At 37.3% G+C, this 26,321-nt stretch overlaps 1 protein-coding gene across 1 annotated transcript in view; it reads left to right on the top strand.

Moving 5' to 3' along the window:
* Positions 1 to 4,648: 4,648 nt before the first annotated feature.
* Positions 4,649 to 26,321, top strand: part of DPH6 (diphthamine biosynthesis 6) — a 178,577-nt gene continuing 156,904 nt past the window's right edge. Inside the window, exons 1-3 of the mRNA XM_003900739.5 lie at positions 4,649 to 4,801; positions 8,380 to 8,474; positions 12,890 to 13,083. Of these exons, the coding sequence (XP_003900788.2) occupies positions 4,779 to 4,801; positions 8,380 to 8,474; positions 12,890 to 13,083 (312 nt within the window). The 5' untranslated portion in view covers positions 4,649 to 4,778. The remainder of the gene's footprint in view (positions 4,802 to 8,379; positions 8,475 to 12,889; positions 13,084 to 26,321) is intronic.

Here is a 26,321-nt window from a genome sequence, read left to right on the forward strand (position 1 = left end):
CTAATTGTTTTATCATATATTGTACTATTTAGGTGAAGTTGGCCTCATAGAGTACTGGAAAAGCCTACTTAAGTCACAGCTAAATCAGCAGCTCAGAGACAATAATCTGCAAGGATGGCATGACATCTCTCAGTATTTAGTATAGGTACTAATCAGAGATTTCTATATGACACTGTGTCTCTAGTAGGACAAATACATGAATCTAGGAACCAAAAGGTGAAATCACAAATGGCTATATTTACAATCACTCCTAACAACGCACTGAAGAACTCTGTGCTTCACCTCCCCCAACTCTGGGTTGAGTAGAATTACAGGTTTTCTCTCTTGCAACGGGGTAGAGCAGGCATCCATTGAACTGTAAAGTTATGTACGGTATGACACTTTTGGCTCTTTGCAGGCAGGGGCCAGCAAGCAAGGATGATTGATTAGTATGAGGAGGTGGGGCCACCTTTACACCCTGGGGACAAGGAGAAATACACATGTGGAACTCAGACGATCCACTTGGGTGCCTCTTGGTATGCCCTTACCTAATTCTAACTGTGAATGGACACAAACTGCAGTCACGGACTGAGAAGAGTATGACGACAAAAGCCCAAGACCACTTAGGAGTGAAGTTTAGGTCATGACACCAAGTAAGTCAACAAGATCTGCTGAAGTGAGAGCTGAGAGTGAGGGGAATATAGAGTGGAGAGTGGAGGACAGGGTAAGTACTAGTGTGGTCCCAGACCACCTGCGATGAGAGTTTGTCCTATTAACTTCCCTTCCCTAAGTTTATCCTAGAGAGGTTGACAGAAATCATGAAGCGACACCATGAACGTTATTATGAACTGACTTACAGTCTCCATCTACTGCACTTTTGGATTCACCACTGAGTTTGCACCAGACTAAGTTTTTCCTGCACTGCTCTCAGACAATGACTGAGCACGGCAGAGATACTAGAACTGGGCAATTCCTGACCAATTTGGAATTCCTCTAATGAACAACTTTGGCTTAGGACTCCCCATTGACCTGGCTGAGTCTCTCAGAATGACACTGCAAATAGGTTCTTTCAACCTATTCTTCCTTCCCATTCTTTTTCAGATTTCCACCCCCCTGCATTCCAATGGGAGTCTCCCTGCCTTCTCTTGCTGGTCTCCCTTTGTCCTTCACAGGCATTTTCTCTAATCTCCTGCACATGTAATCCTGTCTTGGCATCTGCTTCTCAGAAACCTGTAGCTGACAAACTGGGTGTTGTTTTTAAATTTCGGCAAAAGAACGGTGACTAGAATGAAATAAGAAAGATTCTCAATGGGAAAAGTTAGAGCATAGCCGAATCTCTAGTTTTTAACAAGTTTTTCAGGGGTCAATAATTGCCCTGGTTTTGTTCAGTTAGCTATGAAAAAAAAAAAAACTTCAAAAATATGTATGAATCTAAGAATAACTTTGATGGCTGGGTCAAGACCAATCAGACATCTGTTAATTTCAGAAATACCAATATGTCTATTGAACCAGAATGAATCGAACCTACCATTTTTATGGTGGCCTTGATAGGACATTCAAGCACAGAGCCTTGTATGGTAATTCTGAGAGAAAGGCACTAATGTGAGGAAATATAAAAATTTTTAATAAAGCACATGTTGCAGTGTTACATTAGGCAACCAGAAACATTCGTTAATTTAAAAAATTCTGGTAGAAAGTTTTAAAAGGAGGGAATAGGTGCTGAGAGAAATTTTGTTCAAGGGGTAAAAAGGACCTGGAGAAGAGATACTTAATACAAGGTGCTAGGAAGAATCCAGGGGGAAAGCAACACCATCAAGCTAATAATTGGGTGACCTTGGAGGAATGGCCTCAACATATTTCCTAACATACAGTTTCATGCCAGGATATACACACTGTATATAACATACAGTTTAATACCAGGATATACACACTGTTTGTTGAGGATGTCTTACAATGAAGCATACAGAGTGCAGAGAGAAACAAAATACAATCCTAAAGATGTAGTTTTGGGAAGGTAACCTTTGAATCTTCTCTCTTTATCCCTCTTGGGAAGTGGCAAGGAAAAGATACCCCTTGGTGGAAAAGATATCCATTGGCATCTTCGGGAGTGCCTATTTTATCAGAATCACTCATCATGTTCATTACTGCTATTTCACACAATCTCCTGAAAAATGATGTCAAGTAGCCACAGGAACCTGCTTGGTTTTGAAATTCCTCATTTTGGTTTTCCATGACCCTGGATAACCTGGCCTCATCCTATTTATTCAACTTATTTTTCCTTCTTTCCCATATACCTTCCAAACTAGTCAAGCTAGTCTACCCACTGTTGTTCAACACACCACTCTCATTCTTGTCTTGCTGTCTTCGTTTGGATGTTCCACCCATTCCGGTTCAATTCTGCTCATCTTTCAAGTCCCATCCTCATTCCAGGCATTACCCTGTGGGTTTGACTCAGGGGGCTCTTGCCATATGCATTACATAACTTGTTACTTTCAAAATACGTTCTCTTGGATTACTGCTGTAGGATTTAGTAAAAAATTATTTTAGGCAGATAGAGAGGAAAAGGGGTCCTTGGAAAGTTTTTGTCTCCTTTAAAGTAGCTCCAGAAGTGTTTCTTGTCTAGCAGGAAAGCCCCCGCTCTTAGAACCCGGCTGTCAACCTTTGATATGCAAATGCAAGCCATTAAAAACTAAGTCCACACAAACATGGCGATAGCCACCTTGTCCTCTTGGCCTTGCCCCTACATGTGCCTGGCAACATGGCCACCCCCACATATCCCCATATTTGTAGAACATCAAGGCGACCTGCATTTGCATATTAAAAGGCTAGGGTGGGAGAGCCAAGTTTTTCCGTGGGCTACGGGAATGACATGCCTGATAACCAATCACCTGAGCGCTATGCAAATCAGACACCGCCTCCTCCAGCCTCCTCATATAACCGGCTGTTAACGCGGCACTCGGGGTTTCCTCTCTAGGCTTTGGAGCCCACCTCCCTGTGTCTCTACAGGGGGGCGTCTTCCTTCTTTCTTCTCCCTTCTTTCTCGCCCATTAAATTCTCCACTCCTTAAAACCACTCCATGTGTGTCTGTGTCATTTTATCCAATTCGGCGTGAGATGAGAGCCCTGGTGTTCTTCCACTCATCGGAGCTGTATCATTAAAAGTGTGTTTCATGTATTTATCTCCCCCAAATAGACTGCAAACTTCTTAAATACTTGACTCATTTGGTAAATATTCATAATTGCAAAATCTTAAAGCTGCATGATTCTAGATGATGAAACTGATATGTAGACAGTCACCCATACTGAGTATTAGAGTTGAGAACATCAAAATAAAATTGAATGCTTACTATGTACCTGGCATAATTTTAAGTTCCCTACATATATTAACTTACTTAATTCATGCCTTTGGCATCATCCTTCATGACTTTCTTTCTCATATATCCCAAATCTAATCTGATTCTATTGGCTCTATCTTCAAAATAGAGCTGGAATCCACTTACTTCTCACCAAATTCACCATGCCAATTCTAGGCTCCGCCCTCTACTGGAACACTGTAACAGGTTCCTAATAGATGTATTCTCAACACTGCAATCCTTTTAAAATTTTAAGTCACACCTCTTCAAAAGTCTGTAATGACCTACAAGACCCTATATAATCCTTCCCCTCCATCACCTTAACTTCCTCTCCACTACTCTCTGCTTTGCTCAGTCTGCTCCAGCAACATTGATCTGCCTTAGTCTTCCACAAACACACAACGCATCTAGAACCTTTGATTTTTTTTTTTTTTTCCTTGTCTGGAGCACACCCCAATCATACACACAGCTAATTCTCCTTAAGTTGGCTCAACTCTCACTTTATCAATAAGGCCTATATAGACACTATTTAATTCTGCAGTTTGCCTCTCCACCTCTCTCCTCTCTCTCCCCGCGCCGCCCTTTCTAACAGCACTTCTCACTCTTCATGATACTGTTTACCTTTAAGCTATATATTGTCTGTTCTCTCCATCCCCATTTAAGCTCTATGCCGGGAATGCTGGGTTTCTGTTTTATTTGCGGTTGTATCCACAGAGTCTAAAACAGTGCCCGGTACACGAAAGGCACTCAATACATACTTGGCAAATAAACTTAGAAGCTAGATTTTCTTTCTGCAAGGCCATTACTCTTTGGTGAAGAGCCCGGCCTGGCCTTGTCAAATAACAAGCTTGACCAAGAGCCAAAGCCACAGAGGGCCTAGAGGTGGGCGGGGGTGGCTAACCGCAGATTGAAACATTACCTCAGCACCTGGGGATCTCAGTTTCACATCTGGACACAGGTTTGGAGGACTGAGGAGATGTACGTTAAAAAGCAAAAGTGTACAGTTGTTTCTGCGGGAGATGGGGGGAAGAAGGGCAAATTTCTTCTGCGCTTGCACGTCCATAAGTGTGTCAATTTGCAGCATTTGGGACGCTAAAGCCCCTCTTACCAAAACAAATCCAGCGCCCCCGGGCTTGGGCTCTGCAACACGGAGCTTGCCCTTCCCCCGGCAGCTTCAGTGCCCTCACTTAGGTGGTTAGGCCGTGCCTAAACATCATTCTTTCCTGGGCCGAGGTGTTCCTGTCACAGGGTCAAGGTGCCAACGTGCCGCACCCTCCGCGCTCAGGTGTCCTGCAGGCAGCCGCGGGGCTCGCAGCACCGATCCGCTGACAGGCGGCGGAGCGAACACCCGGGCGAGGCCCCGCGGTGCGTCACGGGAGCTGCGGCGGAGACCTCCTGGCTCCCGCCCCCGCACGCGCCCGCCGCACGCACGCGCACTGCGCCCAGCATGAGGGTCGCGGCTCTGATCAGGTAATGCGGCCGTGGAGCCGCCTCCCTCTTCCCAGGCCAACCTCTCGTCCCTTCCAGCCGTCCCTAGCGCCGAAAGAGTGGGTGTCTCTGCCTGAGCCGCGTGTTGGGGGTTCCGCGGCTCCTCCGAGCCACAGGAAGAGGCGGAGCCTTCGGTATTGCCGGCCCGCTTGTGCCTCGGTCCTGGGCTTGCGCGCCTCCTCCCCGTCCGTCGCTGCCTATCTGGTCTTCCAGCCCTCAAACTTGGATTTCCATTGGATTCAACTGGGAAATTAAAAAAAAAAAACAAAAAAACCAAAAAAAAACTGACGCCTGGGCCCCGCCGCCAGAGGGATTGGTTTAATTACTTCTGTGCGGCCTGGCGTCTGATTTTTTTCCAAGCTCTAATGAGCCGTGAAGTTTGGAGCCACTACCTTGTTCCGCCAACTAAGTTAATAACCCTCGCCCTTTCCCCCTCGCTTTCTTCATCCTCTTCTGTAGTTCCCTTTGGTCAGCTGGGTCCGCCGTAGCCTGGGCCTCCTCCCGAGTTGTAACTGGTTCCGCCCCTCCCAAGAAGTCCACCCTTCCCTCATCTTCACAGATGTGGATTGCTTATGGCATGTGTGTGTGTCTGCCTTTGGGCACTCAAGTACAGAGATCTCTCTTCGTGGTAGAGACCGAATTGTACTAGCCTTATGCTAGATGCAGTTGCTGTTGCTTCGGACTCTCATCATTGCTTTAGAGTGACCTTACCGTATACTCCGTATTCCAAAAGGAGTTTGATGTCTGTAGTAACCAAATCATAAATTTAAGTGTCTAAATAAGTCCTATGACTGACAAACCAAAACCAAACCTGCTTAAGTATTTCCATACTCAATCTATAAACTGAGGCGGAAGGGAACACACTAACAACATTAAAAAGTTAGTTTAGACTACTTTAAATATTTGTTTCATGAGATTTTGCCCTGTAGAGTGTCTTGGATACAGTACAACGATGCGTTTGCTTTTGTAATCCAATTGAAGATTTCATAAACGTTTTCGTTAAGTCCCTTAGGTAACTAATACTGGCTGGTTAAGCATTGTCCTATTAAGGACTTGATATGACATTTCAAACCTACTACAGTGTCTGAAATATTCCAGTTCCCTTTCCTTCAGTGTGATTTTTAGGAGACTAGACCATAATGTCACAATAATTATTGTTTTTCAGTAAATGTCCTCTGTAAAATAAATGATTAGGCTTTAACCATTGTGTCTCATTTTAGAATTAAAAGTACCCCAGGAAGTGAATAATTCAAATTTACATCGTTTTTCAAAAGTTTAGTGATTAAAGTAAAGCACAACAACCAAAGACTTAGAAGTATTAGAGGGGAGGAGAGAAGATTGGTAGAGTCAGTTATACTAAATAACCTGTAATGTACATATATTGCTTTATAATAAAAAAAAAAAATTTGCTAAAAAAGCAATGTTGGAAAATTCTTGCTTAAGTGTAAGAGCTGTAAGGACATATGCTGTAAGTATGAATACATAAGCACTTACCTATATGCTTATGATATAGATGCTATGTATTCCATATATACGCATTATATGTAATTATGTATTGTAAGTGAATAAGTGAAACTGGGATTCTTACATATCTTTATAAGAACATTATTTTCCTTTTTTAATTAATTTTTTTATTATACTTTAAGTTCTGGGTTACATGTGCAGAACGTGCATTTTTTTACATAGGTATACACGTGTCGTGGTGGTTTGCTGCATCCATCAACCCATCACCTACATTAGGTATTTCTCCTAACATTAGCCCTCCCCTAGCCCCAACCCCCCACAGGGCCCGGTGTGTGATGTTCCCCTCCCTGTGTCCATGTGCTCTCATGGAACATTATTTTTCTAATAAATAAATGGGTCTTTGAATTTTATAGTTGAATGTTGTTTTGAGGATTGTCCAGGCGGACCATTCACTAATTTTTGTATGAAGTATGCAAACCTAAGCACATTTAATAACTTAGCTTAGTATCCCAGAATTGGAAACTAAAATAGATCTATAAGACCTCTCCCATAACATACATGTGTACTTAATGGAGTTCTAAGAGGACAGTAAGGTACTCTGCATTTCCCAAGCTTGTCTAATATTCAAAACCTTTTTTTAGAGTAATTGGTTAGTATTTTGTTGGACACCAGTGTTCCATAGAACACAGTTTGGTAAATACTACTGAAAACCATGTTTGAAATGTTAGCGTATTTCAAAATGAATTGTAAGACTCAATTCTGATTCTGGATGCACACCCTTCAGTCTTTAATATCTGAAACAATTAGTCATATCTTTTTAGCCTGGGGAAACAGAGCAGTAAGGTTCGATACGGGAAGCTGTGGAAGACCTACTTACGGGGATACGGAATCTGAAGAGAGGAAGAATGGACTTTTTAAAACTTTACTTTGGCCCTTGCACTCTCCTTCCACTTGAGAAGTTTTGGAATGAGAGTTGTTATTGATGGGAGGGTGGAAGAGGCAGAAAATGTTGAAAACTAAGATAAAAGGCAACAGGGCCAGTTTCTGGGGTCCTCAGTTTCTTGAGCTATGAAGAGGTCTAAACATTGCCTGGGGGCACATTTGCAGACCTTAAGCAAATATTGGAAAGAAGGGAAACAGGAGGAAAAGAAATATAAAAGGGAGAGAGGCAATGAGAAATGATAGTGGGAATTAGGAGAATATTAAACCACAATGGCATATAGATTGCCATTCAGCCATATTACAGATGAGCTACTACTTGTCTTTACTAAGTGATATGCCTCTGCCTTAGGTAGATTTAGAACCAGAATTTAGAAGTTCCTTTCAATGTGTTACTAGATTTATAGCTCAAGCCATGTTCTGCTGCCATCATATATATATATAAAATGTGTGTGTGTATAACATATGTATGTATGTAAGTGTGGTGATGGCTGAAGTGCTGATAGTGCTGATGTTTCACGTCATCAGTGTAAGTCAGCATCTTGTTTTTTATCTCTGCAGAATTTGAACCCACCAAGTGTGTCAAACTTTGTCATTAGATAGGTACTCAAATCTTTAATTTGGTCCTTTAATTGCTGATGATAGCTATTTCTTAGATTTCTTATGGTGGAGCAGAATTTATTTTTTTTACTTTCTCATAAAGAATCTTTTTTTTTTTTGCTTTTTCAATAATTTCTATGAAATTATTTTATATATACCTTAAGTGGAATAATATATATTATGTATATTCCTTAGATGGAATATATATATGAAATATATAATTATATAATAAATGTTTAGCTGGGATGTAAATTGAAATTTTCTATTTGCAAAGCACTTCAATATATATATTTGCTATCACAAAGCAAAAAGTTACCATATTTTATTTAGAATATTCTTTTTATAAAGGCATATAGTTTCTTAAGCTCCTGTGTATAGCAGCCCTGGACATTCAGGTTGCTCAGTTTGTTTATGATTTAGAAATTAATGTTTTTTTTGCATTGTAATATATTCTGAAAAGTCGAGTAAATAATATGTTCTGTTTTGATATCTAGTGATTTTATGTTGAATAATGGTCAGTAGCTTGATATTTGTCTCTCTGTTGATTTATTTTTTAGTGGTGGGAAGGACAGCTGCTATAATATGATGCAGTGCATTGCTGCTGGGCATCAGATCGTTGCTTTAGCAAATCTGAGACCAGCTGAAAACCAAGGTAAGTACATGCCTTTATTGGGAAGTTGCCTAAATGAATGAAACTCCAACTTCATAATTACATTGTACAGGTATACCATACAAAGACGAAAAAAAAAGAACCAATATATATTAAGCACCCTTTAGATGCTAGGTTCCACGTAGAACTTAGCATTATCTTCACTTATTTTTTAATTCTCATAACCAACTTCTATAGAGATGCATTATTAATCTTAACAGACAGGGATCCTGAAGCTTAGAGTTTGTCTGAAGTAAACTAGCACAAACTTGTAGAGCTAAGACTTGAACCTTCTTACTTCAAAGTACACTGCCATTTTACCCCACCACATTTCCAAGTACTGTAGGCAGCATAGAGGTAGATAAGATATAGTCTCATGCCTCAAGGGGCTTGAGAAGTAAGACATATATTGATAAATGATATATTAATGTTATTAGGCACCTGTAGTCCCAGCTCCTCGGGAGGCTGAGGCAGGAGAATGGCGTGAACTCAGGAGGTGGAGCTTGCAGTGAGCCGAGATGGCGCCACTGCACTCCAGCTTGGGAGACACAGCGAGACTCTGTCTCAAAAAAAAAAAAAAAAAAAAGATACAGTTTACCTATTTTAGATGGAAGCCAGAGATGTGAGACTTGAGAGAAGCAAAAAGCAATGCATTTCCACTTTTCATTTGTCTGTAGTAACAAGGGCATCTACATAAAATTCACAGACCTCATATTGGCTACTTTTTTCATTTTTTTCCCCAATGAAATATTCCCAGTTATAGCTTTTGACAAAAGAAATATATTCTCCAATTTGCTTTTTAATGCTCTTGTGTTATACCTATGAAACTAAAAGATATTAACTGCTAAAATGTAAGAGGGAGCAAAGATTAGCACTTGTGTGACTTTTGTATTACTGCTTCTCACAGGACTCTTCTACTAAGATCTTTTTATTATCTCTTTTACTTCTTTCCAGGCTCCATCTTTTTGCACTACTGTTATTTTAAGATTAATTAAATGAGTAGTATATGTGAGAACATTGGTTATAGTTCCTGTCATGAAGTAGGCATTCTGTAAATTTAGCTGAATTGGAATCTAGCTAAATACTTGTTTTATATCTCTAAATAGATTGATTATAAGCTTTTTGAGAGGAGAGATCATATCTTCTATCTTCCTTTTATTGCTCCTCATTGCTTAGAACAGCTCTATGCCTCTGGTAGGAGTTCATGCAAAGTTGATTGGTGGACAGGTGCATAATGAACTAATTTGAATTAGCCCTGGAATAGTAAGCAGTTATTTCACTCAGATATTTGAATTTTCTTTTCTTCTGTGATTAAGACGTAAGTAATGCTGGAAGTTGTGTGGAAAGACAGAGGTTAGAAATATTTTATAGGAAGAAATGGAAAGGTCCCACAGAGAGTCATAGGTAAATGCACATGCTTGGATTTTGTGCTGCAATTGATGAGTAGCAGATGGTTTTTTAGAAGTGAAGTTTTTTAAAGAAGTTCCAACTTTAAGAAAGAGAAAATTCTTTGAGAATGAGTAGGAACTGCACTCTAACTTCTGTATTATAAAAGAGGAAGCAGAATCTCCTGTCAGGTTTACCAAAGGAAAGAAACTCCCTTATCCCTTGTGGCCAGGGAGGCAACTGGGACTTTTAAGCTATCTTGTGAAGTTAAAAAGCAGATGTTTATATAGTATATAATACCTACATAGTATACTGTCATTTCCATCACTGGAGTTTCTATCTTGTCTTCAGCTTTCACATGAATTATTTTACTTACCTGGTACAGAATCATTAATGTATAATCTTCCTTGTGTCCACGGTTCACTGGCAGGGTGGCAAAATGACAAGCAAAGTGTATCTTTAAATTATACCTCTCCAAGGCTGGGCGCGGTGGCTCACACCTGTAATCCCAGCACTTTGGGAGGCTGAGGTGGGCGGATCACAAGGTCAGGAGATCGAGACCATCCTGGCTAACATGGTGAAACCCCGTCTCTACTGAAAATATTAAAATTAGCCGGGCATAGTGGCGGGCGCCTCTAGTCCCAGCTGTTGGGGAGGCTGAGGCAGGAGAATGGCGTGAACCCGGGAGGTGGAGCTTGCAGTGAGCTGAGATTGCACCACTGCACTCCAGCCTGGGCGACAGAGTGAGACTCCGTCTCAAAAAATATATATATAAATACATAAATACAATAAAAATAAAAATTATACCTCTCACAATAGAGACACTTATTTAGAATATTGTTAATGAGAAAAAATTTAATAGTAAATGGAATTAGAATATTCTGAAGTAAAAAGCCTGGAAAAAGGCAGTTGAAACAATAGTAATTGTTGTGGAAGAAAGCAGATGGCTGTGGGTTGGTAGATGGAGATAGTTTAGTTAATCTTGATGAGAATCAGCAGGACATTGGGAATTATTGAACAATTCACTGAATGACTTATTTTCCCCTTACAAGTGTTGTAAAAGAAACCTTAGTGAGGAATGACTGGTAGAGATGACTGCAATGTCCAGCAAAGTTACGGGTTTTCAATGGGTGGTCTGAAAAGGAATTTATACCCATCGATGGGGATAATGTGAACTTGTCATAAAATTCACAAAACCATCTCTTTAGATTTGTAGTAGGAACTTTTGTGGCATGTTAATTGAGTTGCTTCAGGCAACAGGGGAGCGTTTGGTTTTATTTGATCTCACACTATTGTTGCTGTGTAGCTTCCATTAATCAAAGTTACAATGTGGTTAGGACTAAATGGAGCCTTAAAGAAAATTATCTTCTAGGTTTTTGAAGCCAGTGAAATGTTTTACTTATTATGCTAACATCAGAATGTTTCTTGCCAAGAAGCCCAAATTTCTTTGAATAAATTGATTTTATTGTATCAATATCCTTTAAAATGAATATTTTTAAAGATCCAGTCTAACTTTGAGACAAGAGAAGGCCGAAAGGTTTTTAGGTCTTTGGCTATGTTCTCTACTTCCTACTGGGACCAGGAGTAGAAACCTTTATAACAACAATGTGAGTAATATTCTGAAGGAAGCCAGTCTAATCATGTGTGAGTTCAGAAACCTGTGAGCCAAAATAGGGTAGCACATTTTGATGATTTTGATTGTTGAAGGGGTCCTTGCACTATCATTTTTCATTCCTAGGAAATTTTCACATTTAATGGAAAGCCTGGACCGGTTTGGCTTATATTCATACATACACACATAGGTATATGTCAAAATAATTATTTTGTAATTTTTCTTTTTTTTTTTTTTTTACTTAATAGCATTTTTTGAACATTTTCCATGTCATTAAATATTATTCTACAATAGCATTTCCTGTATGTCTTTAGAACACAGATACCCCCTTTAAATTTAAGTGTTCTGTGGGTAGATAAATTTGAGAGATAGTTCATATTCTCTTATTGGAGTACCTGAAAGTATATTAGCCTAGGAAGATTTACGCCACAGACATCCATTTAACGCTTTTTATCCCCATGTTTCCTAAACTTCTTTAACCTTAAATCTTTTTATCATCCCATACCTATTAATATCTTACGGGATTTGTATGCCACAGAACATACTTTAGAAAATGTTCTTCAACATTATATTAGTGGCTACATAGTACTTTATTATATGAATATACTATAATTTCTAGTCTATTTTAAATAATGTGACAAATATCTTTGCAAATAATCTTTGTATATATTCATGATTCTTTTTCTGAAAAGTAAGGTTACGAGATCAAAAGGTCTATTCCAGTATATTTCTAAGTTCATTTATATCACCCAAAGCTCTGATGTGACTCATGTTTTGAATATTTTACTCATATTGATATTTGTGGAATCTTGTGACAACCACTGATTATATTATTGATTAGCTTAAGATATCATGCTTCTCTGCACATTTGAAACTGCTCTAATGCTCTAACAATATTGAATTTATGTCTATTTACATATTTTATTATAAGGTACTGAATATCTGTATATAAAATATACCAAAATAATCTGAAATTTTTCTTACCAATATTTGTCACTTACTAAGTAGATATTTAATTAAGAAAGGTTTTTTCTACAAGTCTAGATGACTTTGTGAATAACCTTGAATGATTTGTAAAAACATTTATGTAATAAAAATCTTTAACTGAATAAACTAATCAAAATTTATTGGATACATTAGTCTTTAAATGTTTGCCATATATGGTATAACAGATTTATGTATTAATACATTTGTATTTGTAATTAGTAGTAGAGATTATTAGGGGTGATATGAACTAGATGCAACTACAGACAAATGTACAATTCTTACGTTTTTATTTCACTACATAAATGCAGAGAAATATAGCAAGCTTTTAAGTTCTGTGTCGACTACTCTTCAAGCAGTAAAACCTGGATGGGCTTTCAAATCCACTTTCTTTTTCACTCTCTTTTGCTAATTATTTCCATTTTAATTGTTGCAGTGGGGTCTGATGAACTGGATAGCTACATGTATCAGACAGTGGGACACCATGCCATTGACTTGTATGCAGAAGCAATGGCTCTTCCCCTCTATCGCCGAACCATAAGAGGAAGGAGCTTGGATACAAGACAAGTATACACCAAATGTGAAGGTGATGAGGTTGAAGATCTCTATGAGCTTTTGAAACTTGTTAAGGTATGCAGAGTAACCAATTAAGTATCGTGAATTTAGTGTGTAATTTAAGAAATTACATTTGCCAAATTATTTAGAAATTCATAATTTGCAATTGTTAGTAGCCCAACTATTCTTTAAAAGGATATTTTGTCTTTTTTTGGTTATAAAAAAGCTCCAAATGGTGAGTATGCCTTTATATTAAATGATATTTAAAAATAAGACTTTTTGTATAGTTTGGCATTCAGGATTATCAAATGATATTAAACTAAGTTTTCTATTCCTAAGGAAAAGAAAGATTAGAGCTGATGGCCATTTAATTTCTTTATTAACAAATATTTTTTGAATGTCTACTATATGCCTGGCATATAGTGCTAGACACTGGGGATAGAACAGTGAACATATAAGTTAAAGGCCTATGCTAATGGAGCTCACTTTCTAGTGGAAGAGGACAGGCAATAAACAAATAACATGCTTGATAGTGAACAGTACTATGAAGAAAAATGAAGCAGAATCAGATAGCACATGATGGCAGGACATAGCTGTGGAGGTAGTGTTACATATGGTGGTCAAGCAAGACATTTCTGATAAGCTAACAAGTAGACATAAAAAAAATGAGAGATTGAACCTTGCTTAAATCTGTTGGAACAGGTATGAATTTAATGTATAAGTCACAGTATGTAAGAGTTTGGCAGCCATTTTGCACTCATTAATTTCTAGGAGGGTATATTTGGGCTCATATATCTAATAGTTACTATACTCAGTAAATGGTAATTAATAAGGATGATTTTATATTAAGCAATTATCTTTTCATTTTTATTGATAGCCAACTATTTGAATACAGTTCAGTATTCTTCTAAGTATGAATTTTTATTCAGTTACAATCGATTCCTATAAGGCAGATTTGATGAAGTAGGATATTCAAGCCAGTATTTCTTGATGTCTTACTATTTTTCACAAGGGGAAGGAAAGATTTCTGTCCCTTCCTTTACAAAGGGACATTGCATTTCACTTTCTCACTCTTGAGAGAAGTTCAGTTTTTTCAGAAGTTATCTCATGAACCTCTGTCATGAAAATTTTCTAGTTTCAAGTAACTACTTAAACGACATACTTTGACTTTCATACAAATCAAAAGTTAATTAAGGCTCTTGATTTGAAAAATATATGAAGCACTGAAATTCTTTTAAAATTTGACTACAATAGTTCTTATTTTGTATGTCAGAACATTTTTATTTTTATTCTAAAAAGAAACTGATAGGAAAAACTCTTAGAGGAGTACCAAAATTTTCTGTTTAGTTATGGATGGCATAAGAAGTAGATACTTTTGAAAGGCAATCACAGAGATCTGCTTTCTTCCCTTTGGGAAGATACATGCTGATAAACATTTTCATTATCAAACAAGGTAGAAGGCTTAAAAGAATCCTACTTTTAGTGGTCATATCTCCAAAAGGGTGCAATTATGATCTTGACAGTGTTCACGATGAAGTGTGAAATACTGAGTGCGAATCCTGCATTTTCAAAATTTCTTTCTCATAGTACAAAGAATTTGGGCATTACGTTTTTATATAAACCAATATTATAAAATGATGAGACTCACACTGAAGTAATTGGGTTGCTTAAAAATCACAAGCTTGATCACTTTGGAGAAACTCTGTGATAACAGCCCTGCAAGAAAGAGAGAGATAATAAGTTACTATTAATAATAAATTTAATTAAAAATGGACAGATTAGCAATAATTAAGAAGAAATTTTCCTTTCCATCCATGCTGTCTTTGGAGAAATGGATGCTTTGCCATTATTATCTTTATGGTAACCATCAGTTATGACATAAATTAATGCTAATGTTAAAATCTTGACAACTTATGCTTTGGAAGTTTGTACATGATAATTATAGTTGAAAGATATGTTATCAAGTTGTCTGGGACTAAATAGTTCCTTCTTTTCCTGTGTAGAAATATTAATTTTACTATAGGATATTTTAAGGACATAAATATCAGAAATATATTGCTTTTATGGAAGTGATTGTATAACTAGGCTTTTATAGTTAAATTCATTTATGAAACACTGTTGCAAAGATTCCAATAGAGGTCTTACATATTCTGATGAATAACTGAGTAATTATGGAAAAAACGAATCTAGAAAAGCTATAATTTTTCAAGTTAGTCTGTACTTGTTCTAAGAAAAAGAAAGAACTGCATTTTTTAATCCTTTGAATATTAATGGAGTATGGAAAGCATTTAGATTTATTTTCATTGTATACATTTATTTATAACCAGTTACAGCTTTGCAGCTTTCACATGTAAGTCTTGTTTTTGTAACATTTTCCCCACAAATATATTAAAACTAATTTTTGAATAGATGTTCCTTTTTGCAAAGAGTTTAATTTACTAATTGCTGAAAAGAAGTAGGAAAGACTTGGAAGAACTTAGAGAGTTACAAGTTTCATAACTATTTGTAGAAATTATGACACCTAAGAGAAATGTAATAAGCCTTTGTCTCATAAATTATCAGGTGACTCTGACAGCTAGAGGTATGTATCTCAAGGTTTGCAAAATATTTTTCATGTGGCTAATCTTTTATTCTTTAGAATTTCTTTACTGTTAAAATGTAACTTCAGTTCTTATCTAGTTTAGTTTAATAGATAACTGTATTTTTCCTGAAAATATAGTAATTTCCAATTCTGTCTGTTTTAAGTCACACGAGCAGTGTAATAGTTACAGAAAGATACACATAAGCACTATATCTCTATAGGAACTATATGTAGGGATTATGTTCTTTCTGTTCTATTGGGTTGGAGCTACTTTCTGGATCTGATGTCTTTCTTTTTCTTGATTTATTCGTTAGTTTCAGTATAATCTATATTTAAGATACTGCCTTAGGGGACTTTGGAATCTTTCCATTTTGAAAATGTTCCTGTTCTGCCCTCATATTTTATTGATTTGGTTGAATTTAGGACTTTAAGTTGAAAGTCATTTTTCCCTCAAATCATAGACAGCATTGCCCCATGGTTCTCTAGCCTTTTGCAGATACTGGTGTGATTGTTGTTCCCTTTTAGGTGGTCTGTTTTTCTTCTCTGTTAACTTTTATGATGTGTCTTCATGCTTGGTGTACTGAAATATCACAGTAATGCTGTATTGAGTGTTGTTTCTCCTGCATCCCTTCCCTAAATCCCTATTGAGTAGTGACACATCCCTTGTCCTCTGTCTCTGATTGATGGTTTGGGCATAGGCATGTAATCCAGGTGATAGCCAGTCAGAACATGGCATTCTTCTGGCCACTGTGATTGAATCAGAGGTGGTTTTGTTAACCTATGTTTGTCCTAATGGAATGAAGCCTAGAATGTTGGGTAGTTGGCAGAAGATAAGCTCTTCTCCTTCTGTGCGGAGAGATGTGTGGATGTGAGACCTAAAACTGCCATAGCCATTTTTATTTTTTTGATGGGAGAAAACTTGATGTCAAATCTGATACACAACATATTGCAAAGCCAATAGAATTGCAGTGTAAGGATGGTTCTTCCACTAGTTGTTTGATAATTTGTTCCTTTTGATTTTCTCTGTTCCCTTTTGCTGACACTCTCACTAGTCAGACATGAAACCTTCTAGAGGAATCTTCATGTCTGTCTTTTTTTAAATGTATTTTCTATCTCAGTGTCTTTTTGTCGTATATTCTGTGAGATTTCCTTTTTAAATTTCCCTACTTTCTTGCTAAATTTTTTAAATTTTTGCCATATTTTCAGTAGTCAAGAACTTTTCTTGTTTGTCCATTGTTTTTTAATAACAACTTATTTTTCTATCTATAGATGTAACATCCCTATATCCTCTTAAAATACAAACAGAGATTTTAAATATTATCTTTCGTTTCCTGAAATATTGGTGTTTTCTTTCTTTTTTTTTTAATTTGAGACAGAGTTTCGCTCTTGTCGCCCAGGCTAGAGTGCAATGGCACAGTCTTGGCTCACCACAACCTCCGCCTCCCGGGTTCAAGCAATTCTCCTGCCTCAGCATCCCGAGTAGCTGGGATTACAGACATGTGCCACCACACCTGGCTAATTTTGTATTTTTAGTAGAGATGGGGTTTATCCATGTTGGTCAGGCTGGTCTCAAACTCCCAACCTCAGGTGGTCCATCCGCCTTGGCCTCCCAAAGTGTTGGGATTACAGGCGTGAGCCACCGCTCCCGGCTGATACTGGTGTTTTCTTTGAGATTGTTTTTTCTTAGTTTTCTTCTCTTTCATGTCATAGACTTTTCTTTAATGTTTTGGTTGCCTTTCATATCCAAGAATAATACAAGAGGAAAGCTGACTGTGAATGCTTTTGACTCTAGAATTTTCACAACCCCACATCTCATATTTGTTATTCCTGGAGTTCAGGATAGTGTGGCCTAGTTTGGTTCCTTTCTTGGCTCTGTTCTCTTCCATGCAAACAGTAGATTATGGCTGTCTCTGCTGACTGATCAGTCATCGTTCCTTCTTTATCTGCTTTCTAACTTAATAAATTAATTGAAATCCTTTTTCATTGGTTCTTTCCTTCTGTTTATTATTGACAGTAATAATTGAGGGATCAAAATTTTAATATTAAATACATAAATAAATTTAATAATAAAAATAAAAATTTTTTTTTTATTGACAGCAATCTAAAGGTAAGTTTAACTTCAAAATAACTAGATATAGGACACAAATTTTATAATCAAAGTCAAGATTTTTTTGTTTTGTTCTGTTTTGTTTTCTGTTTCTCTCCTACCTCTACTTTCTGTAGACTCTCTTCTCAGTCAGGACCTTGTAATTAGAGGATGGCTCCCAGTTGTATGCTTCTTGGCTAAAATATAGTAGGAAAAGCTCCAGTTTTCATTTTATTATATTTTATTTTATTTATTTTTTATTTTTTTATTTTTTTTTGGAGACGGAGTCTCGCTCTGTCGCCCGGGCTCGAGTGCAGTGGCCGGATCTCAGCTCGCTGCAACCTCCGCCTCCCGGGTTTACGCCATTCTCCTGCCTCAGCCTCCCAAGTAGCTGGGACTGCAGGTGCCCGCCACCTCACCCGGCTAATTTTTTGTATTTTTTTTTTTTTAGTAGAGACGGGGTTTCACTGTGTTAGTAGCCAGGATGGTCTTGATCTCCTGACCTCGTGATCCACCCGTCTCGGCCTCCCAAAGTGCTAGGATTACAGGCTTGAGTCACCGTACCCGGCCCAGTTTTCATTTTAAACAGCTTAAAGGGGAATCTAACTGATCTGACATGTAACACATTCACGAGTCAGTTGTGGTTGGGAGAAGATGACTTTGATTGGGTAGGCCTAGATTGTGTGTCATTCCTAAACTAAGAAATTGAATCATGATTACTGGGAATATGTTTCCTAGGAGTAAAGGAAGGTTAATCTCCAAATATAGATCAGGCTGTTGCCTGTAGAAGGGTGAACTCTGGTAGGGGGGCAAAGAGTAACGTGTTTCCTAAAAATGTGTAGGTTTCAACTTGGAAACCATCCTAGATGATTCTTTTTTTTTTTTTTTTTTTTTTTTGAGACTGAGTGTGGCTCTTGTCACCCAGGCTGGAGCGCAATGGCACAATCTCAGCTCACTGCAACCTCCGCTTCCCAGGTTCAAGCAGTTCTCCTGCTTCAGCCTCCTGAGTAGCTGGGATTACAGTCACCCACAACCACACTTGGCTATTTATTTTTATTTTTTTTTGTATTTTTAGTAGAAACGGGGTTTCGCCATGTTGTCCAGGCTGTTCTCGAACTCCTGACTTGAGGTGATCTGCCTGCCTCGGCCTCCTAAAGTGCTGGGACTACAGGTGTTAGCCACCATACCCAGCCGATTCTTCTTTTTCAATCTCTTCTCTCTTCCCTCTCTCCCTCCCTTCCTCCCTTTTTTCCTTCCTCATCCTCTTTTTTTTTTTCAAAAACAGTTGGACATTGAGGCCGAAGCAGTGAGCTTGTAGTTAAGGACCTGTATATTCAGTTGCTCATGATTTTTCCACCTTAATATTCCACAGGTATGGTAAACTAAACAAATTCAAAACTTGTTTGTTATCTTCCTACACAAACTTGTTCCATATTCTGTATTTCCTTAATTAAAAGTATCATGATTTACCTCATCATCTAAGTCAAAACCTAGGCCTTATTATGAGACTTCCATTTTTTCTCAGTCTCTTTCTCCACTCCATCCCCCTCAACCATCACCATTATAGCTCCAGCTATTATAGATAATGCTGGTATGGCTTCTAAAATCTGACCCCTTGACTTCATTCTCACCACTACTGGTTTTTCATCTGTACTATGTGAGAGCCGCCTAATCAACTTGCCTTCAGTATTGCCCTATGCTCCATCCACCTCTTCTACTAAGTTGTTGGTAGCTGATGTGTATAAATGCTTAAATGACCCATGATTAAGATAGAGTCCAAACACATTAGGCTAACACAGAAGGCTCTTTAAGAAGAGGCTCTGGCAATCCTACTAGTCTGATCCTGCTATTCCCACACAAGCACCTCTGGGATCAAGTTATAATGAACTAATTAGGTTTCTAGGAGATTGCTTTTCATGTCTGAGTCTTTGGCTGTGCTTTTCTTTATGCTTATCTCTTTGTCCTCCTGGAGAACCCCTTCTCACCTCATATTCTTTTGTGAAACCTATCCTAATTTACCTTCCTCCTTTCTGTTCCATGGCAGCTTGTCTATAACTCTACTGTGGGTCTCATTGCATTATTAGGATTGTTTTTGTGGCTGTCGCTTTTGCTAGATTGTGAGACCTGAAAAACATGATAGCGCTGTTCATTTTTGTATCTGTCCTAGCAGAGTTCCTGACATATGGAGGCTCTTAAAAGAATATTGAATATTAAAAGAATAAGTTTAGTAAAAAAAAAAAATGTATCAAATTATTCCAACCTAGACCGGGCACAGTGGCTTATGCCTTGTAATGGCAATACTTCAGGAGCCCAAGGCGGGCAGACCACTTTTAGGAGTTCAAGACCAGTGTGGCCAACATGGGGAAACCCCGCCTGTATTAAAATACAAAAATTAGCTGGGCGTGGTGGTGCGTGCTTGTAATCCCAGCTATTCAGGAGGCTGAGGTGAGAGAATTGTTTGAACTTGGGAGGCAGAGGTTGCAGTGAGCTGAGATCACACCACTATGCTCCACAGCCTGGGTGACAGAGCGAGACTCTGCCTCAAAAAGAAAAAAGAAAAAAAAAAATTTACTGTAATTATCTAATACAGGAGAGCCATGTTACTATGATATGTGATATAAAACCATTGGCAAATTCATTTTGTCTTTTGTTTTCTACATAGAAGCTTAATATCATAATAAATGGAATGGACATCATAGTGGAAGTTTTCAAAATAAGGCATCCTATCAGTGTAACCACTAACTGTACCAAGAATAGTTTCCTTCTGCACACTGCTTTATGAAAATGCTGAGCAGAAACTCTTTCAAATTATTTTTAGTGTATGCATTTTAGAAAACCTGATGATGGTGGAAAATTACTTTGTGGATCTCTTTTCACTTCACTTCATGAGGGAAAAACCTGAGATGGCAGATCTGAAGGGTTTGGAGTGGGTGAAACATGTAAGATGGACTTAAGATTTTCAGGGAGGACCCAGGCATAGCATTAATTAAACAGGCACACAGCCCTGTACAAATTGCTCCTGGCTCCTCAGAATTGCACAGCTCGCCTCCAGCCCTTTCAGTTCCCAAGATTTTGGACATTAAACCTGGTCCCTTGGCATAAGAAATGCTTTTCTAGTATTGATTCTGGACTCTAAACAGGAAGAATTGGCATTGGAACATACCAGTGTCATTTTCACTCCCAGGTGCAGCTTTATTGAGGCTGTGCCATATCTGGCCCTTTCAGATGATAAAGTCAAGCATGCATGAGGAAGTACATGATGGAAGATCTGTCTGGAAATAAAATGTTGTACCGTATTTGTCAATTACTATAGTTCCTAAACTTCACAGGTATAAAGCCTTCATCTATAAATTCCCCCTAAAGCCTAGAAAATGTGACTCCCTCATTTTGGCAAAATGATCATTCTGTCTCTTCAACCTTGAACTTTTCTCCACTTGGTATCAGTGATTGTGTGTATATATTGCACATGCACATATATACCCTTCGTGTTTATCTTTTCCCGGAGTCAGTGCCTCTCTATAAATTTATTAATTGGCTTATTTTTATATCCTATATTCCTCTCTTCTACAAACTATGGATTTCTTCCTATCTTATCATCTACTCTATATATCTTACATTGTGTTGTGTATTTTTGACTTTTCTTTCAAATTTCTTTCTTTTTATTTTCAATCTCTAGTGTCTGTGTCCTTTTGACTGGTTGGTTTTTTTAGTTTGTTTGTTTTTGTTTTTTTGGTTTCTTTTCCTATGCTACTGTTTATTTTCAAAGAAATCTTTTGTAGCTGTCTCCTTCTGGAGTTGTGTTGTCTGGGATGCTAGGTGTAGGTCTCTATCCTATAGTCTTCTACTTCATTTCTAGGCCTGTAGTTTATCTTGTCTTGCCATATTCTTATTAAATGACTGAGAATACATTATCCAGATCGATAAGCATAAATTCTTTATTTCTTTATTGTTGTATGGTTTTGAAGCATGTGACTTTATTGGTGGTCTCACAGTAATAGATCCTGAACTGATATTTTTAAAACAACTTTGCCTTTTAAATTGGGAACATCTTCAGTCAGCAGATTTGTAGTGCCTAAATCATTAAATAATCAAAAAAAGATATCAATAAATACTTAGTGATGAGGTTTTGTTTGTTTGTTTGTTTTGTTTTGTTTTTTTGATTAGAAATGGTTTAATAGGAGCTTGTTCTGTGATGTGCTGATGTGGGACAATACTGAGTGAATAAAGAGGAGTTGAATAAATGTCTTAGTTGACCTTGACATTCCTGTTAATTTTAACCTATACTACTACTGTTTTTCTTAGTCCTCTTATTCTTTCATTTGTCAAACATTAATTCAATGCTTATAATGTACCAGTATTGGAAAGTAAAAACATGTATGAGACATAGTCTTTGCCCTCACAGACCCTGAAAGGATAAGACACATACACGGAGAAATTAATACAAGGTACAATTGCCATTAGAGCATGCAATTAAAGGGTTATGGAAGTTCAGAGGGTGAAAAAATCCCGTTTGAGGGATCAGAAGGGCCTTATGGGCAAGTTACATTTGATATCTGATACGGTTTGGCTCTGTGTCCCCACCCATATCTCATGTCAAGTTATGATTCCTCATGTTGGAGTAGGGGCCTGGTGAGAAGTGACTGAATCATGGGGGTGGGCTTCCCCCTTGCTGTTCTCATGATAGAGTTCTCCTGAGATCTGGTTGTTTGAAAGTGTTTAGCACCTCACTCTTCACTCTCTCCTGCTGGCCACGTGAAGATGTGCTTGCTTTTCTTTTGACTTCTGCCATGATTGTAAGTTTCCTGAGGCCTCCCTAGAAGCAGAAGCCTGTACAGCCTGCAAAACTGAGCTGATTAAACCTCTTTTCTTTCAAAACTACCCAGCCTCAGGTAGTTCTTTATAGCAGTGCGAGAGCAGACTAATAGAATATCCTTGAAGATTATTTGGATTTTGACAGATGACAGGCATTGGAGGATGGCTAAGAGAGTGTTAAAAATTAAAGGAAGTTCTTAGCCAAAGTCATGTAACCTGGAAATTATGAAATGTATTAGGGAAATAGAGTGTTCAATTTGATTTAGGGTTTAAAGTTTGAGTAGTAGTGGAAAATAAGCCTGTAATGGTTGATTAATACCAAAAAAAAAGAGTGTCTTAAATTTTAGGTCAAGGATTGTTCAGATGGTGGAAAGCCCCTGAGGTGGTATTTTCTAAACTCAATTTAATGAGTGACAACTATTTATAAAAAATGCAAGAGCCTAGAATATAATAGAAAATATCAATGTGCATTGTACATAGGTTAATTATCATTTTGTGTAATGTAATAGATATGTACAGGCACATATGTGTATGCTATGCCGTTACATTGTGTATTTTTTGCTGCTCAACAAATTCTTATGGTCATGAGGGTGAACCACTAATATAATACAAGAAATGGATTAGCGATAGGCAACTCTGTAGATGAGTTCAAATTAAAAACGAAGATACTAGGTATCTGAAAGATTTTGAGAACCTGAACTTGGGGAATGCCAAGGGGAAAGGTGAAAAGGGGACATTCTACAGATATTGATTGGACTTGATGATGGTATTTAAATAAATAGTGACAAAGAGTCTATATAAAGTACCTTGTAAACTGACAATTCCACAGCTAATTTATATAGTTTTTACTGAGCAATATTGGTAATCAAAATGAATTATGATAGCTATATATTACAGATATTATGATCCTAAATTTTATAGCATCCCGTCATTGTCATCTCTTTAATCTGGTAAAGGATGGTATAGAAGATGCTTCATATCAATATGGGTTCATTTAATCAGAATCAATTCTTAATAAATTTTGGTCTTGATTGTTCTTTTATCATTTAAAATTTTCTTTATAGAGTTATGTGAAATGCATATCAAATGAAATAGTTTATCCTCATTCCTTAAAAGCACCTAGTGTGGATTCACAGAAATAAGCAAAAGTATGATATTAGTATCTTTTCAAATAATTTATATAGATGAAATTCAAATTATTGCATTATTGTTTGATAAGCAATTACACATATGCTGGTAAATGAAGCAAAATATAAAGTCATAATGGATTCTATAGCCTTTTGGGAATCATAAACATTGAACCTGACTTTAGACCTGTAAGTTAAAGCCATTTTTTGTGACTTCTTTAACCCCTATCCAAGTTCTTCTGATTTTCAGTGGTCATATATCCTTGGCTTGATCACAGAAAGCTAATAAGGATCAGACTAGTAGATTTCATCTAGGATAATGCACTACTTTAAGATAGGATTTATTAATCTGGAAGGGAGAGGTATTCTTGAACTCTGAAATTTTATGCAAATTTTTTGTAGGTGTAAATTTTTCTGGGAGAGGACAAATTTTTTTTCTTTCTTTCTTTCTTTCCTTTTTTTTTTTTTTGAGATAGGGTCTTTTTCTATCACCCAGGCTGGGGTGTGGTGCTGTGACCATGGCTCACTGCACACTCAAACTCCCAGGCTCAGTTCATCTTCCTGCCTCAGCATCCTGCATAGCTGGGACTACAGGTGCATGCAACCATGGCCAGCTAATTTTTGAATTTTTTTATAGAGGCAAAGTTTCACCATGTTGCCCGGGGTGGCCAAATTTTTGTCATAATCTTACAGTGGTCTGTTCTTTTCAAAAATTTAACAGCTACTATTTTAACCATCACTTTCAGAAAGCCTTGTAGCCTGGGAGTATTCATGAATACTCAATAATTAGTTGTCCCCTGAGTTTGTAACATATGCTATGCTATGTGCTATGAGATCAGATGGGTCTTCTGGGGCTTCCAAAGAGTGAAGAGTCACCTGAGGTAGATGCTGAGAGCAGATGAGTATGCTGTGCACTTCTCAAGAAAGACATTAAGATCTAAAAGAAAAGGGAGTATAAAGCATCTTAAATTTCAGGTAAGAAGTGTTGGGGGCCAGGGAAGGGACAATAGGCTTGGGGACATGGCCTGTTCTAAATAGCCTTTATATTTTATGTTGAAGGAGAGAAGAATAGGGATGTAATCAAGGCATTGCTCTTGATTTCCTCAAGTGTAGCTTTTGTTTTTAACAATTTCTATTGCATTATTTACTTCTGTAGATAGTTATTATGCCTTGTTTTCTATAATTATTTGCATTTGTAATATATCCTCCCTGTTAGTTTATAACCTCATGAGGGCAAGGACTGAATGTTTTCGAATTTGGATACTCTTCAGTGTTCATCATGGTGTCCTGTCCATAAGAAATATTCACATTTTTTTGTTGAGTATTTGCTGCAGGGATGGTGTGAAGAATTTTTATATCACATTGTCAACTTTATGGCAATACAAGGGTGAAATTTCTCTCAGGACTTAGTATTTGTAATAGTTTAGCCCTACCATAACTATTTGACAGTTTTTATTGCATGAACACTGTAAATCATGCAACTTAAAGTTTCCTCTTTATATTGATTGCTGGAAAACCCAGAACCATGTGATTTTCTTTCAATTATCTGTGTCTTATTGTAATTATAATTGCAATTTATGTAGCACTATCTTCTAGGTGCTGCTATAAGCTCTATATACATATATTCTAATTTTATCCTTACATCAACCCTTTGCAGATAAGTAAACTGAGATACAGAGGGGTTAAGTAACATCCAAGGTTACACAGCTAAAAAGTGGTAGAACATGTACTTTTAATCACTATGTTCTGCTGCCTCCCAGAATTGCATTTCTGTTAATTCATGCAGATATTACTATATTACAGTACATATATATTGCATACATAAACCAATAAGGTATGTGTAAATTGACAGTGAGGCGGAGGGGAAGGCATATAGTTTAATAAGGGGTTAGGATTATTAAGTCAGGGATCAAAGTGATCTATCTGTGTCTGATCTTGTTTCAGAGCTCTCAGAATAATTTTAAATAATTACTACTCAAAGTGTGGTCTAGGGATTAGCCTGGTGCTAGTCCGTGAAGTGTTTTGTTCAAGCTAGGATATAGAGAGAAATTGAAAATAAGCATTTAGAAACTTTTAGAGTAATATGAAAGAGTAATTTTATTTCCTTTGAATCTAATAATAAAAATTTGACCTTGTGTTTTGTATCTTTTAACAATTTTATTCTTTTAATTCATTTTGTTGTGTTTTACAAGTTTCTATCTTTGAAGGGTTGGAAATGTAAAAAAAAAAAGTGGTTTATAACACAGTTTGAGAAACATTGTTCTAGGTAATAGCTTTGCAAGTTTTTAAACTGATTTGTTTGCAAAAGAAAAAAAAACATCTGTGGTTTGAAATTGCATTTTAATCTAAACTTGCTTCTGAAAATATATTAGGAATTAGTAATTTGGGTATTGGCCACTTTCATGGTTCTGTGAGAAGAGGCCCCAAATTGAATTGATTTGGATGGGTGGAGGGGGACATTTTTCATTTTTGTCTTACACTTAGTGCTTTTCTCAAAAGTGACACATTTTAATTAAATTCTTGATTCAAGATAATAGCATGAGGAACTTGTCTATCATCCATAGTTACAGTCTCCTTTCTTGACTTATAATAGCTAATAAAACAATTCCAATTTTAATATGCTCATAATTGTTCCTTTTAATAGCAGAACAGTAAAAAGAACAACAAAACATTGCTGATGATGCCAACTTAGTATCATAAGTTTTTC

The sequence above is a fragment of the Papio anubis genome, chromosome 7 (assembly GCF_008728515.1).
Source record: "Papio anubis isolate 15944 chromosome 7, Panubis1.0, whole genome shotgun sequence".
Lineage (NCBI taxonomy): Eukaryota > Metazoa > Chordata > Mammalia > Primates > Cercopithecidae > Papio > Papio anubis.